General features: G+C 34.6%; 1 protein-coding gene across 9 annotated transcripts in view; it reads left to right on the top strand.

The window, feature by feature from the left end:
• Positions 1-15593, top strand: part of rttn (rotatin) — a 132671-nt gene that overhangs the window by 83438 nt on the left and 33640 nt on the right. For 7 of the 9 annotated variants that reach the window (XR_012399357.1, XM_068217176.2, XM_068217175.2 and 4 more), the window contains exons 29-37: positions 3080-3208; positions 3891-4001; positions 5544-5702; positions 8386-8463; positions 8595-8772; positions 9285-9382; positions 10796-10892; positions 11011-11206; positions 13087-13174. Coding sequence is in view for 6 of the 9 variants with exons in the window: in XM_068217176.2 (XP_068073277.1) it covers positions 3080-3208; positions 3891-4001; positions 5544-5702; positions 8386-8463; positions 8595-8772; positions 9285-9382; positions 10796-10892; positions 11011-11206; positions 13087-13174 (1134 nt within the window). In the remaining 3 variants the exon portion in view is untranslated. Of the gene's footprint in view, positions 1-22; positions 82-3079; positions 3209-3890; positions 4002-5543; positions 5703-8385; positions 8464-8594; positions 8773-9284; positions 9383-10795; positions 10893-11010; positions 11207-13086; positions 13175-15593 lie in introns of those variants that run through there. The other 2 variants (XR_012399359.1, XR_012399358.1) reach the window with 1 other exon arrangement.

The raw sequence follows: 15593 nt of genomic DNA, 5'->3' as shown, positions 1-15593 counted from the left end.
AAAGTGGGACCGATACATTAAGTATAAAAAAATGATTAAAAACAGATTAAAGTGTGTTAAAACAGTTAAAAGGAAGAAAATGTGAAAAAAAAATAAATAGAAAGAAAGGCACAAATAATGTGAGCACAGTGCTCACTCTGTAAATGCACAGCTAAACAAATTTAATTTAATATTGGATATGAATGTGCCTTTGCATCATTATCATTCAATTAAACTTCATGGGAAGTGAAATGTATAGTTCACCCTGAATCCAAGGTTTGCAGTTTATTTACTCACCTTACTCACCCTCTACTGAAAACATTTACTAATGGTAAAAAAAAAAGTCACCTACATTGTTGATGTTCTAAAAATGAGTAAATTAACAGCCTATTTATTTTTGGGGGGCTGAACTACATCTTAAATTGACATTAAGATGATGTAATTGTTTTTCAATAGATGGGTCGCGGCTGGAAGGGCATCCGCTGCATAAAAACATGCTGGATAAGTTGGCGGTTATTCTGCTGTGGTGACCCAAAATTAATAAAGGGACTAAGTCGACAAGAAAATGAATGAATGAATGAAAGATGTAATTGTTCTTCATGCATATACTTTCACTATAGGTGCATCCCAAATCGCATACTTGCACTTTTCTGCACCCTTTTGTTGTATAAATAATATTAACAGTCCGTTCACACTGAATATTCAACATTTAATAGGTGCATTTTTAATACCCGGATGATGTACAGTACTTGTTTAACCTATAGTGGAATTACCAACCTACATCACACATGACGTCAGGGGTTTAACCATACCGGTTGCAAACAAAAGACCGGTTGCAATAGCAAACATGTTGTGTTGTGCGATAGGATGGCAAATTCCAAAAATAGAAAACTTAAATTTTACCATACACCAAACTGCTTTTAATGTCAACCGCAGACGTCTTTGACTAACAGCCATCATAAGAGCTGAATAGTGTGAGAACCTAATTAAAATTGCTCGATTCTGCAGTTCTCGTTTTATATCAGGTAAGTTCACGCTATGCTGAATCTTACACATTACACGTTTATGATTACAGCAGTGATTTCAGCAAAAATAGTTAAATATGGTAAATTAATCTGCGGACACAGAATGCAGTCAAAATGCAGTTGTTTTGCTTGTTGAGGGTTAATTACCCAGGCCTTGTAGAATTCCGTCTTCTTTTCTTATCTTTGGCTAGGCAGAACCTCGGTTTTTAGCACTACAAAGTTTTGAATCTGGTAATCATGGAACGTTATTTCTTGCACAGACCACACAGAACAACATTGTAGGCTGGTAGATCTTTATCTTCTCTCTTGTAAAATCACTTGGAGCTTCAATGAGATTGTATATTTAGGGCTTGATGCTTGGCCATTTTGTCATATCCAATATCCATTGGGAAGGTGCAATTGCAAATGCACCTGTCAGATAACCGCCGCTCACTTTAATGGTAATTTTGCTGAATAACTGTGCTTATTACTGAGTGACAAGCTGTTATAATACACTAAAAGCATTATGTAAATCATTCATTTTCTTTTCTGCTTAGTCTCTTTATTAATCCGGGGTCGCCACAGTGGATTGAACCGCCAACTTATCCAGCATGTTTTTATGCAGCGGATGCCTTTCCAGCCGCAACCCATCTCTGGGAAACATCCACACATACTCATTCACACTCATACACTATGGACAATTTAGTTTACCCAATTCACCTGTACCGCACCTGTACCCACGCGAACGCAGGGAGAACATGCAAGCTCCACACAAAAACGCCAACTGACCCAGCTGAGGTTCGAACCAGCCACCTTCTTGATGTGAGGCGACAGCACTACCTACTGCACCACTGCGTCGCCCCCATTATGTAAATAATATATATAATATGTAATCAATATAACTTATCTCTAATACAACAACAAACTTTGTACTGCATCGGATGTCATTTCCTTGCTGTAAATGCTAGCGCTTCTGTTTTTTTTCTGCAACTTCGCTGCGCACACATGCTGAATGTTTGCAAACTGGTAATTCATTAAACACTTCATGCACTCAATGGTCACAGCTTAGCTCACGTGGTGAAAGGAGCTATTGGCCGCTGAGGTTTGATTACTTCATTCATTTAGCATTTTGCATGCAAAATTCTCCTATTTAATGTGGTTGTAATCATGACAGGTACTATTTGGTAGTTTGGTCTTTTATTTCACTAGTTTTGCAACTGTTAAACGTTTAGTTAATCTCTGTTTAGTAAAAAATAGTGTTTTATTTGAAACGATACTTAACTCATACTCTACATGGTTGAATTTATTAGTGAATATTGAGTCATTTAAAGGTTCAACTTATGACGTGGTTCGATTAAAAAAAATAAACATGTTGTGAAATTGATATGCTGATCTTCAGTAATACATTATATCGCAATAATAAACATAATGATATTGTTATCTTGGGCATTTCAAAAGGCTAAGATAACTATTGTTTTATTATTCAGAATTGTATTCACACTGCTGTTTATCTCAGCATCAAATATTTGAATACTTTATAGGCTGTCTATTTATACATTCTTACATGTTACTGTGGCCTATGACATGCCCGAGATGTTGGTTGAAAATGTGCTGATTATATAACAATGAAGCACTACTTTATAGCCATATATAATAAAACTAAACAGATAATGAAAAGTACTATTATATAATCATTTCTTTTTTAATATAATATAATATAATCTTTTTTTATATAATCATTTCAATTTTAAACATAAATATTATTTTAAATTTTAAATATATATATATATATATATATATATATATATATATATATATATATATATATATATATATATATATATATATATATATATATATATATATATATATATATATATATATATATATTTCATTAAGCAATAAAACATGTAGAGTTCCTTTTGTTATTTTACCTGTTTAACTTTTTTTGCTGCAGTTTATGTCAATATTGTAATAATTCCATATACTGTATCACAATTTAAGGAAAACAAATGTATTACTGTGACGTATACCTCTAGTGTGAAACCTCCAGATTACTAATTCTGATTTTACTTCTCTTTGACTGCTCTTCCCAGGTCATATCTTCATTCTATGTCGATTTGGGAGGAAATTCAATGTCCTTTATGGGCAAAGGAGTAACAAAAAATGCAGTGATCTGCCTGCTTCATTTGTCACACGAGATGATGAAGGAAAGCACAAATAAGGTCAGAAAAAGCACTGTGTTTGACACTGCTGTCAGTAGGCTTTGAAACTGACACAAGGGGGTGCTAACACCTTCTTTTAATCAATTTAGTAACTTTGACCAATTACAATGCTTAGCATAAATGAGTACACCCCCTTTTGAAAATGACATGCTTTTTTTTTTCATTTGTTTTTTAGTGAATATAACCAATTCTTTTGGTGCTTTTAAACAGTTATATTCATTAAAATAGGGATTTGGCCAACTAACGTTTTAAATAATAAAATAATAGAGCATTTAAATTCAAACAAGATATTGCAAAAATCAAATGCATAAGTTTATATGTGTGTCATGTTTTTTTTTCTGTTTAGTATGATTTTATATATATAATATAGTTTTATATTTTAGTTATAGTTTATATAGTTTTTTTGTTAGATTAATTCCAGTTTTAGCTTTGGTACTGACTAATCTAATGCATATGCACAAATATATCGTTGTAAATCATCCTATAGAAAAGATTCATTTAAAAGAGTGATGTGTGGAGGGTCTAGTCATTTATGCTGAGCACTGTATTATATTGATTCATCACTGGAAAGATGTTTAATACTCAGCTTCATTGTTTAATTATAATATAAATTGACTGTAGGTACATTAGGACAGCAGTTTTATGTTCTATATTTGGAATGTGCGTGTGTGTGTTGTTTAAGGACTGGATATCCTTGTGGTCTCTGGGGCGAGAGCAAAGTGCTGATGAGCAAAGTGCCGCTCAGCTTGGCTTGGCCTGGTTAATTCCTCTGTGGGTGGATCGTGACCCTGAGGTGAGACCTTCATGTGTAGAATAAACCTTGAGATGTGCTTAACCTAAAATACTGTCTTGGTTTGGTGACTTGGAATACTTTTGGGAAGAAATGACATACTTGAAATACTTGAACAAAAGTTTTTGAGTAACTGTTATAAAATGCAGAGATTAAATTAGATTTTTTAATGGTAAGAAATAGATTACTGATACATTTGTAAAAGCTAAACATGAATAGTTTACTGTCTCAATATTATATGTAATAATATTTTCAGTTTTTTGTTAGCTTTTAGTTGTGTTTTTATCTTAATTTTAAAGTTTTGGTATTGTGTAATTTTGTAAATGTATTTACTTTTTTATTTTTCAATTTGACTGTGCTAATTGTAAATTTAAGATATATTTCTTTGCTAAATCTTATAGCATTTTTGTCTCTATGTCAATATTTGTAAAATTTCTATTTAACTTTGTCACCTGTTTTTTTGTTAACTCAACATTTAAGTTTAATAGTTTTTAGTTTGGTTAACAATAACTAATCTACCAGTTAAATTAAATTACATATTTACTTTTTTCTTATACTTATATTTAGTTTTTAACATCTTTAAAATGTGTAGACTTTTAATCAGCTACTTAGAATCTTTCTGATCAATTTAATGAATTTTAAGAAACTTTCTATGTCATATTTATTTTCTAAACTAGCATTTATTACTGGGAAGACACTACTTTGATCAGTTGATTTTATTTTTTTCTTAAACGGTCTTTTTAAAATGAAATGTAATTAATTTGTTTCATTTATTAATTTTCTTTTCGACTTAGTCCCTTTATTAATTTGTGGTTGCCACATGGGAATGAACTGCCTACTTATCTAGCATATGGATTACGTAGCGGATGTCTTTCAGCTGCAACCCATGACTGGGAAACATCCATACACTCTCATTCACATACATACACGACGGACAATTTAGCTTACCCACTTCACCTATACCACATGTTTTTGGACTGTGGGGGAAATCGGAGCACCCGGAGGAACATGCAAACTCCACAGAGAAATATCGACTGACCATGCCAGGGCTCGAACCAGTGACCTTCTTGCTATGAGACGATTGTGCTACCCACTGTGCCACCATGACGCCATTAATTAATTTATTTTTCATAAAGATGTGATTTAAAATAACATACATGAACTGTCTTGAATGGCTCACAACACAAAGATTTTTTTTGTACACATTTCAAAGGCTCTTCTAAATAAAGCTTTCGTGAATGTACTGTACATTGGCACATCAAGGACAAGGCCAAATTATTAAATGCACACGTCCGTAAGTTTGATGAAAGCCTTATTTAGTTATTTGTGTGTTCTGGCCTTTTATTTTGGCCAGTTTTCCTAAGTACCCGCGCGTGTCCAGGCCTCCCTCAGCTCAGCAGATGCTGAGCACTGAATATAATGGGCATGACAAACACAAATTTGTGCCAGTTCTACATGCCAAAGAACCCATGGTAGTTAGCAATGCCAAGCACATGTGCTGGTCTGAGCACGAGTGTGTGTGTGTGTGTTTGTGTATGTTTGTAGGTCCGCTGTGCCAGTCTGGCAGTGGGTGCGGCTCTGAGTTCGCTGGAGAGAGGGTGTGTGGCTCTGTCTGCGAGCTGCCAGAACATTTCTGGCGGCCTGTGGGCCACAGTACTCAACATCCTGCTGGAGAAACAGGAGTGCAGTATGGTGCGCAGAGAGGTGAGTCCAGCCAGATTCACCCTGAAGACAGCACAAAAAAATTCTGAGTGTTTACCCAGACTGCCTCAGGCTCAGAGTTGAGGGACCAACCACCTTGTGTTCACTGAAAACATCTGATGTGTGTTGGACTCGAAAAAATTCAAGCTTCAACAGTTCAAAACTGACAGGATAATCAGGGTCCCCAAGTCCTTTTTTAATTAAAACTGTAGCCAGTAACCTTTATTTTGGTTAAATATTATACCAAATCTGTTTCTAATCAAGCAAATAACCTGCCAGTGTACAAAACGGTGTTCTGCAGAATCAGATGGCTGATCATTTATAGTCTTTTCTCAAAGCAGCTGAAATAATTCAACATATTTCTTCACATGAAATTCAAAGGGTATGACAGTAGAGTAATGCTACAGGTAATATTAATACACACTGTATTTACATCTGATGTTGTTAACATTACCAGTTTCAGAATGAAGTACGTGTAGTAATTTGAGTGGTTTTATGCAATTCATTGGCAGTTGTTAGATTTAAACCCCATTGGTAGAATGATTTCTTAGTATTTTTGTTTATTTATTTATTTTCAGTTGGTCAGAATAAAAGTAAGATGCGTGTTACTGACTTGTTTAGGTGACATTGTCTTTCAAAAAATCTTACTTGGGTAAAACTTTAAGATGTTAAATCTGTTATTTGTATGCTCGGTATCCACACCAGTGTGGAACGAAACATTAGATTCATTCATGTTGAGGAGCTGTGCTGATGCACAACCCACGTAAAGATGACAATTCTGCAAACAACTGCAATTGCACATTTCAAACAGTGATGGTGACATTGAGGCAAAACTTTTGATGAATTGAGAAAAACATTGACACACACAAGTCATTTTTCTTTAAAAAGCAGAAGCATACAAAGTGGCTGATGACAAAACGTCTTTAACTCTCAGAGGCGACGTCCTTTTTAAAGTCAATGCAAAAGAAACTCGATGTACTTCATCTGTTTTTGTCATGCAGATGTGTGTTATACATATTTTAAAACTGTAAAGTGATTTTATTATGTCTGTGCACTTAAAATAAAAAACAATTATTTTGAATATTTTTATATTAATTTTGTAAAATAATAAATTAAAAAGGTTAAATGTCTGCCGCCACTACTTCTCATTGAAGGTCAATCTGAAATTAGTTTGAAAATGAACTGTAACTCTGCGAATACTTCTCACACAAACTCATGAAACATGAGTCTGCTGAAAGCTTAGAATGTCTAATTCATGCATTCATTTTCTTGTCAGCTTAGTCCCTTTATTAATCCGGGGTTGCCACAGCGGAATTAACCGCCAACTTATCCAGCAAATTTTTACGCAGCGGATGCCCTTCCAGCCGCAACCCATCTCTGGGAAACATCCACACAAACTCATACACTGCAATTTAGCCTACCCAATTCACCTGTACCGCATGTCTTTGGACTGTTTGGGAAACCGGAGTACCCGGTTGAAACCCACGCGAACTCAGTGAGGACATGCCAACTCCACATAGAAATGCCAACTGAGCCGAGGCTCGAACCAGCGACCTTCTTGCTTTAAGGGGACAGCACTACCTACTGTGCCACTGCTTCGCCCTAGAATGTCTAATTTTAAATGAAACTTAATTGTACCTTAATATTCTCAGTTTATTCAGTATGTAGAAAAGCAAGGAGCTGCAGGATTTTCCGTTTAACCTTCTTTACCTTTGAATAGCTGCACGCCATCTGCCCTGCAAAGGGCTCACATGCAAAAGAGCACAAGCAATCTGCACACTGTTATTAACATTAACTATATAGTTATCTTTACTAAACGGGTTAATCGTTAATCTTTGAATATTCTTGCATTTCTTTCTTTTTTCAGGCTAGTGCTTACAGCACTTCCACCCCCTAACTCAACGTTAGCATTAGCATGGGGAGGTTCTTTTGTCTCCCAACTCATGCAAATGCTAAATATGCAGGGCCCATTACACTTCCGCCTGCATACTCCCCTTATGACTGAACATTTTTTTTGCAGAATTAAAAAAATAATAATTGGTCTTGCTTCAGTAAGAATGAAAGTGAGGAATATCACATAATTTTGTAGTAAATATTCTAGCCAACAAAGCTGACTTTAAAAGGTCTTGTTCAGAAATATTTAAGATGTATCTTTTGGCTCTGTTTCTGAAACTTTTATTTCCCTAAAACATACTAAGCACACATAATACACTGAAGCATTATCACAGTAGTTCTATTATTAATACAAAAAGTACTGTAAATACAACTTAAAGTCCAAAACTGTGTTGCAGCATGGTACACGCAATGTTATTATACAGAGGCAGGGTATCAAACATCAGTCATCATCTGGCAATAGCTCTATAAATCAGTCAGACTGCCACTTCCTGTCAAAGTGGGTGGTTTTGGGTTAGAAAAAGCTGCAGTGAGAACAAGGAATTATGCCAAATGGCCTTCTCTTTCAGATCTGTTACCTATTTTTGAATGTTTCAGTATAGATGTAACGGGAAGATGCAAGTGGTTAAACCCATATATAGAGTTTGGCAGTGCAATGAAAAGAGTTTGCAGTACTTGAAGAATTTGCCACATGCTTTCTGCAGATTCCTCTGAGGATTCCACCAGCATGCATTTCCATTCATTTACAAGAAGATGGCAGTGTTGCTGACTTTTATGTTTCTCTTCCCTGTAGGCAGCGTTTATTTTGCAGAACCTCCTTGTGATGCCAATGCCTGCAAATGCAGAAGAGGCCAAAGAGTGTGCCTGGCAGGTATGTTTACATGAGAATAAACTTTGAGAACTGAATATCAATAACACAGACGGTCTTAAAAGCTCTGTAGACATAACAAATCTGTCTATGGTGCTTTCTGCTTTTTTTCCCTCCATTCTCGTGTCTCCCAGAGCCCCTGCGTGCATGATGAGGATTCAGGCCTGTGTCTGGTCGGGCTTCCTGCCCTGCAGGCTCTGTTGTACCACTGCCAGTTTTTTGAGAGCGTGGGCCAGATGGTGAAGAGCTGTTACACGGGCAGACATGCCTTCACCCTCAGCCCCCCTCCGCCGCCAGCCAATGTCACCCAGGGTACGCTGTCCACGCGCCCAGAGCACTGCCAGCTATTAGTGGATGTCTCACTCGGTGGCATCCATATGCTTACACACATTATTAATACTGTTCTGAATCAGGGGTCGTGCAGGAGTGCTGAATACTTTAGAGAGATGGTGTTTACACTACTGCTCAAATGTTTGGCATCAGTAAAATGCCAAATGTTTTTAAAATAAACCTCTTGTGCTCACCAAGTCTGCTTTTTTGATTAAAAATACAGTAAAATTATGAAAGGATTGAAGTAAGGTTAAAGTACTTTTTTATTGAAATAAGAATTTATCCTTTCATTACGAAATAAATTCATCATGAAGACCAGAATATGCTTTTTTTATGTTAAAAATATCTTACTGATCCCAAACCTTTGACAGATAATGTAGAGTTATTGTTTGCTTAACAAAATGTTATGTATTTGTAAGCTGTTGGAGCTAATCTTTCTAGTGCATATTAATCTGTTGGTAAATACAGATGTTGTATGTCTAATTGGACTGCAGATGCAGATTTGAATGATTCTCTGAAGCACTGGAGAGAGATGCTTGTTCCTCTAAACCAGACTCATCCCTCTGGATCTATGTCCACCTCCAGTACTCTGGTCAGTTAATATTGATTTTTGGTTAAACAGTGTTTTTTTATGGCTGATCTAACATACATATATTATAGGTTATTGTTCAAAACATTGGGGTACATTTGATTTATTTATTTATTTAGATTTTGTTGCTTTTCTGCAACTTTATAGTTGTATAGTATATATAGTTGAAGTCAGAATTATTAGCCCCCTTGAATTATTAGATGATTTCCTGTTTATTTTTTCCACATTTTCTGTTTTACGGAGAGATTTTTTTCATCACATTTCTAAACATAATAGTTTTAATAATTCATTTCTAATAACTGATTTATTTTATCTTTGCCATGATGACAGTAAATTATATTTTACTACATATTTTTTAAGACACTTCTATACAGCTTAAAGTGAAATGTAAAGGCTTAACTAGGTTAATTAGGTTAACTTGGCAGGTTAGGGTAATTAGGCAAGTTATTGTATAACGATGGTTTGTTCTGTCGACTATCGAAAAAAAAATATATCTTAAAGGGGCTAATAAGTTTGACCTTAAAATGTGCTTTAAAAAAATAACTACTTTTATTCTAGCCTAAATAAAACAAATAGGACTTTCTCCAGAAGAAAAAATATTATCAGACATATTGTGAAAATTTCCTTGCCCTGTTAAACATAATTTGGGAAATATTAAAAAAAGAAAAAAAAACATCAAAGGGGGCTAATAATTCTGACTCAAATACTGAGCTGCAGTATCTTAAACAATGCCATTTTATAGGGGCAAACCATAGAAGTGTGTCCACGTTGACGAGAGATTTAAATTGACTTATTAACTGCAGTCGATTACAACCCTTAAGCCCACCACAGGTTTTAACACGGATGCACAATTAAAAATTCAAAAACTATAAATCCAGTCAAATACACACCTGGTTAATTTTTTTTAACTGTATAAAATATATATATATATATATTTAAAATGCTTAGCACTGTGTTAGCACCAAAAACTTTTTTATTTTCTGTTTTCATTTGTTGATTTTTAATTGTATATTTATTATTGTAAAGTTCTTGCTATGAAAATAGCCTTGGTTGCTGACATGGCATTAAATAAAAAATAAAATAAAAAATACACAACATAACATTATACGGGATAATAAATATTAATGAAACAAAAGAAAAGCATGTGGCACTCACTCATTTGGTTTTCATTTATTTTTATATATAATTTGTTGCTTGAATTATGCTCTTAAATATAATTTTTTTTTAATTTATTTCCTCTTTGTTTTGTTTTTACAACTGCTTTAAAATAGCTATGCTAAAATGTTACTTTTTGGTTTTGTTTTCCATTTAAAAATCAACAAATTCTTTAAAACAAAACTATACTTCAGGCTTTAGCTCTCTCGAAACTCTCTATGTTGAGATTTTTATGATGATGTCTGTTTTTATCTTCTCCAGATTCCATCAGGAAGCTGCAGTGGGACTCATTCTCCAGTCCCGACCTCAGGTGTCTGCGCTAACCAGGAAGCTCCAGTTAACAGACTCACTGCTCAGGGTAAAACTTGGGTGGGGGTGGAAGCGAAGAATTTAACAAACTGACAGTTTGGCCTTGAGAAGAGTATTTCAGTGATTTGAGTTTGACTCCTGTTTTTATTTTTTTTTTGGTGCTGTAGGTCAGAGTGACACTGACAGCTCAGACTCTGCCCTCACTCAAGACTCACACCCCGGGGGGCGGAGCGAGCCTGTTGCTATAGTGACCCCTCACCTGTTGCTGGCTGTTTGTGGTTTATTGGACAACCTGCTGGCGGTGCTTCCGGAATTTACTTTCTCTGCCCTCCAACAGAACCAGATACTTCAGGGCATGGCCAGGTTAGAGAAACATGTGAAAACTGGCTTTATGTTTTTAATTGTGAAATAAATAATAATAAAAAATAATAATATTAATAATAATAATAATAATAATAATAATAATATATTTTTTAAGTGGTCAATTTGATGTTGATTTACAAAAGTGGTGAATTTATTATTTTATATATTCTACTTTAACTGTACCTTAAATAGCCCCTATTATGCATTAAAAAGGTCATATTTTGCTTTTAGGGGTCTCCAGCAACAGGCTGATATGCATACAAGGTCAAAATAATAAAAACACTTTTATTGTCTAATAATATGCATTTATTTTTAAACGATTGCATTTTTTTACAAATAAGTTAATATTTTGCAAGCTAGTGAAAACAAGGAGGCAACCCTTTTAATCACACTTACACTTGTGAAATAGAGGAAGAAACTAGTTTATGAACTGTGTAACCTTACTGATAAAGTGCCTGTCAAGCTCTGACAAAGTACCAAACATCAATAGTCTTCTGATCCTTCCTTTAACAAACGGCTAACGAATCTCCCATTGCAGGGTAGATTATTGCATTAATCACCAGAACGTCCACTCATTAATGACCAGTCCACACACACCCCCGCACTTGGCAAGTTCAAGTTTTACCGGATCCAGCACTTCATATTTGATATTGTATTGTGTCATTGTCAACACAAACAGGCAAAAGATCCAGATGAATGATGAATCATTTAAACCACTCTTGAGTCAAATCTTTTATAAAAACAAATCAATATTTTTAAACAAGGTGCACTTTCAGATTTAACCCTCAGCTGAATTTTTCATTCACTTAGAGCTGTGTTACACACTTAATGGAAGGTAATCAATAACCCAAAATAGGGGCTCTTTAATTGTTTGTGCTGTTAATAGTAATCAAATAACAAAAGAAAAAAAAAACAATGACTTCACTTGGCAGAATATGTTTCATAGCTTTTTTAATGTATGTAGAATTCATTTGATTTATTTAAGGTGTGTGTTTAACTTCCTACACATGCTGGTTTTAGTGGTTTATGAGGACACAAATTTGTAAAATGACATAGGTGTACAATGTTGGTATGGTTTATGAGGACATAACTTGTGTTCTTGTAATTCAAAACTTAAAATACATACCTAACGGGGCCTTTTCACATTGAAAATTTGCTACAGCTTAAGGTTGGGTTTAGGGGTAAGGCTATAAATAAGCCATTTTACCATATGCTATAAGCCATAAAATACATCTAACGAAAGGTCATAAATCACCAAAGCCTGTGTGTTTATTGGTATTTTTTTCAAATTATCAATAGCATTTGTATTAAAATTATATTTACATTTAGTTTAGCTAAGAATTTAGTCAGTATTTAAATAGAGAGCTTGTGAATCAGACTGGAGTCAAAACACCTGAATCGGTACCTAACCCTGGTCATACTGGTGTTTATTAAAATAAATGAATATTTTAAGTTAAGATTTTCTACGCTGTTAATTTCAGACAAAGCATGCACATGTTGGTGACATGTTGCACACCTCTCACCTCAGTTTCTCCCCACACACACACTCAGACACAAGTATAGTTTTTTCTTGGTTGAAAGCACTTAAGCAACACCACTTTCCTCCCACCATCGGCCCACTGTTTCTAAAAACAAACTGTGGTTATTTTTTCTCTACAAAGTAAAAGGTTGACCAATGTCAAAAAAATAAATAAAAATAAATAAATAATAATAATAATAATACAATTTAAAATATATATTATTAAAAAAGATTTAAACATATTTAACATTAGATATACATTAAAATGAAAATAAATGTAGACACAAAACATATTTAACTCTGCGTTCTAACCCTGTGAGCTTAACTTCCTGTTGGTTTTGTGCTGCTTTGTGTGTTTCAGTGTGGTGGATGCGGCAGCCATATCTCAATGTGTCAATGAGCTAAAAACACCTCTCCTGCCAGCTGCTATGGAAGATGCCAGGAACCAGGTGCATTATGGGATTTATGCGATCATTTTTCACCTTCACTTAAACACCAATCTGTCATAATAGAATGTGCGCCTGCAAAACAACATAGAAAGCTTGACAAATTTCCACAAAATTACAGTCATTCACAAACATCCCCTACCACATTCAAGTTTAATAAATATTGTTGTATAAGGGATTTTGCTGTTAATCCTTTGGAACAAGCACACTAGAAAATCTATTTGTCTGCTGTCTGAGCTAAGTTATGACCAATTTAAAAAGTCTTTTGTATTGTGTTGAACAATTGCACTCAGCAATATGTACAAGGTGAACCTATAAAGTATTGACAGATCAGAAATCGGCTTTGATACCACATTTTAAAGTTTTCAGGCTCAACATTCCAAATGTAGCCATTCGATAGTATAATGTAAACCACAGGTGAAAATTCACAATTAAATTTAATTAAATTCCAATTCAAAAAGGCTATCAGTGCATCCATTTAACATGCTGCACTCATGACTGTCACATGCACAAATATGCAAAAAAAGAAATAAAAACTCTTAAAGGAATATCTAGAATATTTTTTTTTAATTATGTATACATTTAATCATGCACATTTTGGTCCAAGACTTTGCTTGAGTTTGTTCAACTCAAATTTTAGTAAAATGTAGACAAACCCAACTGCTTGGTTAAACTATTTTTTTTTAACCCAGCAGTTGGGTTTGTCCATGTTTTACCCTAGTTTGTGTTCAATCAACATTTTCAGAATGAAGATAATTCTAAAGAAACCGTAAGGCAGTTTTGTCCCTTAATTATAGTCAAATGCAACCAACAAACTTAGCTGTTGTTTAAATCTAGTGTGTAGATGTGTTTTTGTCAATCCTATGTGTGACAGAACAAGCCTTATTGGTAAATTTGTGCTCCTGTGTTTAACATATATTATGTTGTTTTACATATATAATTTGGTTGTTCTCAATGACTACGTTTACATGAACCTTAGTAATCAAATTATTTTGCCTTAATCTGAATAAGACAATAATATGATTAAAGCGTTTACATGAGTCGCTTTTTTAATGTTCCTTTCATGATCCCATTTTAATTGTTATAGCAAATAATTTGATTAATGTCATTGCGTCATCATGTTATCCACATTTCCTGTGAACTTTCATGTAATTTTCGTGCGTTTCATTTTTAATTTGTCGACTTTAACTGCACTTTGACACTTTCACTTTTATTCAGGATCATTTCATGCATGCCCCAGTGACAAATGAGATATTGAATGCGAGTATGAACTGCTGGAAAGTGTAGTTTTAATGGAATTTGTTCCCGCTCGCTGTGTGGGAAAAACCTCGGCATTTCGCGATGCAGGTGTCTGTGGTCTTTCACTGACTCTGTAGGTGCAGAGAATAATGTCAAACAGCCTATAGCCTGTACTGTCCTGACACAAAATGTGGTGAAAATTCTACAAGACGGTAATAGTTTGATTGTGGTGTTTACATGTCTGTACTGCACTTCAATAATATGACTAAAATTGGCATACTCCTTATGTCTTAATTCCGTTTCTGTTTATGATTTTAGTTGGATTAAGGTAAACAAAAATCCCTGTGTACATGGTAGACTCTTAATCAGAGTATTGTCCTAAATTTGTTGTCTTTAAATCAGATCCATGTAAGCATTCTCATTGTTTAAATGTAGATAAAGGGCTAAATTAATGTCATACATAATATAAAACAATCAGTTATTCAAAGAAAAAATGCACTCACTCTCAAGTAGTTCCAAACCTTCCTTTTTTATTTTTGTAGTTATATTAAAAAACAAAACACTATGAAAGTCAATGACTACTGGTTTCTAACATTGTCCAAATATTTTATTTTGTCTTCAACAGAAGAAAGAAACTTTGTTTTTTGAGAAACTAACCCATTAATAATACCCAAACATAGCCTTTTTTGTACATTTTGTTATGGTTTAATTGAGTGTGAAATCAATTTTATTTTTGCTAGCACACATTGTTTTTAGATGGAACCACGTTCCTCTTACCAGTTGCTGTGACAGAATGATAAAAAGAAAACCCGCCCCATCTCAATATTCTGTTTCAGTTGGCAGTACATCAACATACTGAATTAACGTCTCAGCAACTTCTGATGGTTGGAAGAGCATCGCTGCATAAAACATATGTCAGAGTAAATGTCGTTTCATTCTGCTGTGGTGACCCCTGATAAATCAGGGACTGAGCCAAAGGGTAGTGAGTGAGCAACTTCTGGTTCTTGTAGACCAGGGGTGCCCAAACTTTTTCTTATGATGGGCCAAACAACAAACTTGGGTCTCCATGCCACCCCTAGCAATATACCACCCTGGGCAATCGCCCACAATACCCATGCCCAAATCCGCTGCTGCTAAATACACTAGTCAAGCTGCACCTGCCTTCATTTGCAACATTTAATTG

Source organism: Danio rerio, chromosome 24 (genome assembly GCF_049306965.1).
Source record: "Danio rerio strain Tuebingen ecotype United States chromosome 24, GRCz12tu, whole genome shotgun sequence".
Classification (NCBI taxonomy): Eukaryota; Metazoa; Chordata; class Actinopteri; order Cypriniformes; family Danionidae; genus Danio; species Danio rerio.
The sequence above is the reverse complement of the archived record's forward strand: the minus strand, read 5'-3'. Positions and strand labels throughout refer to the sequence as shown.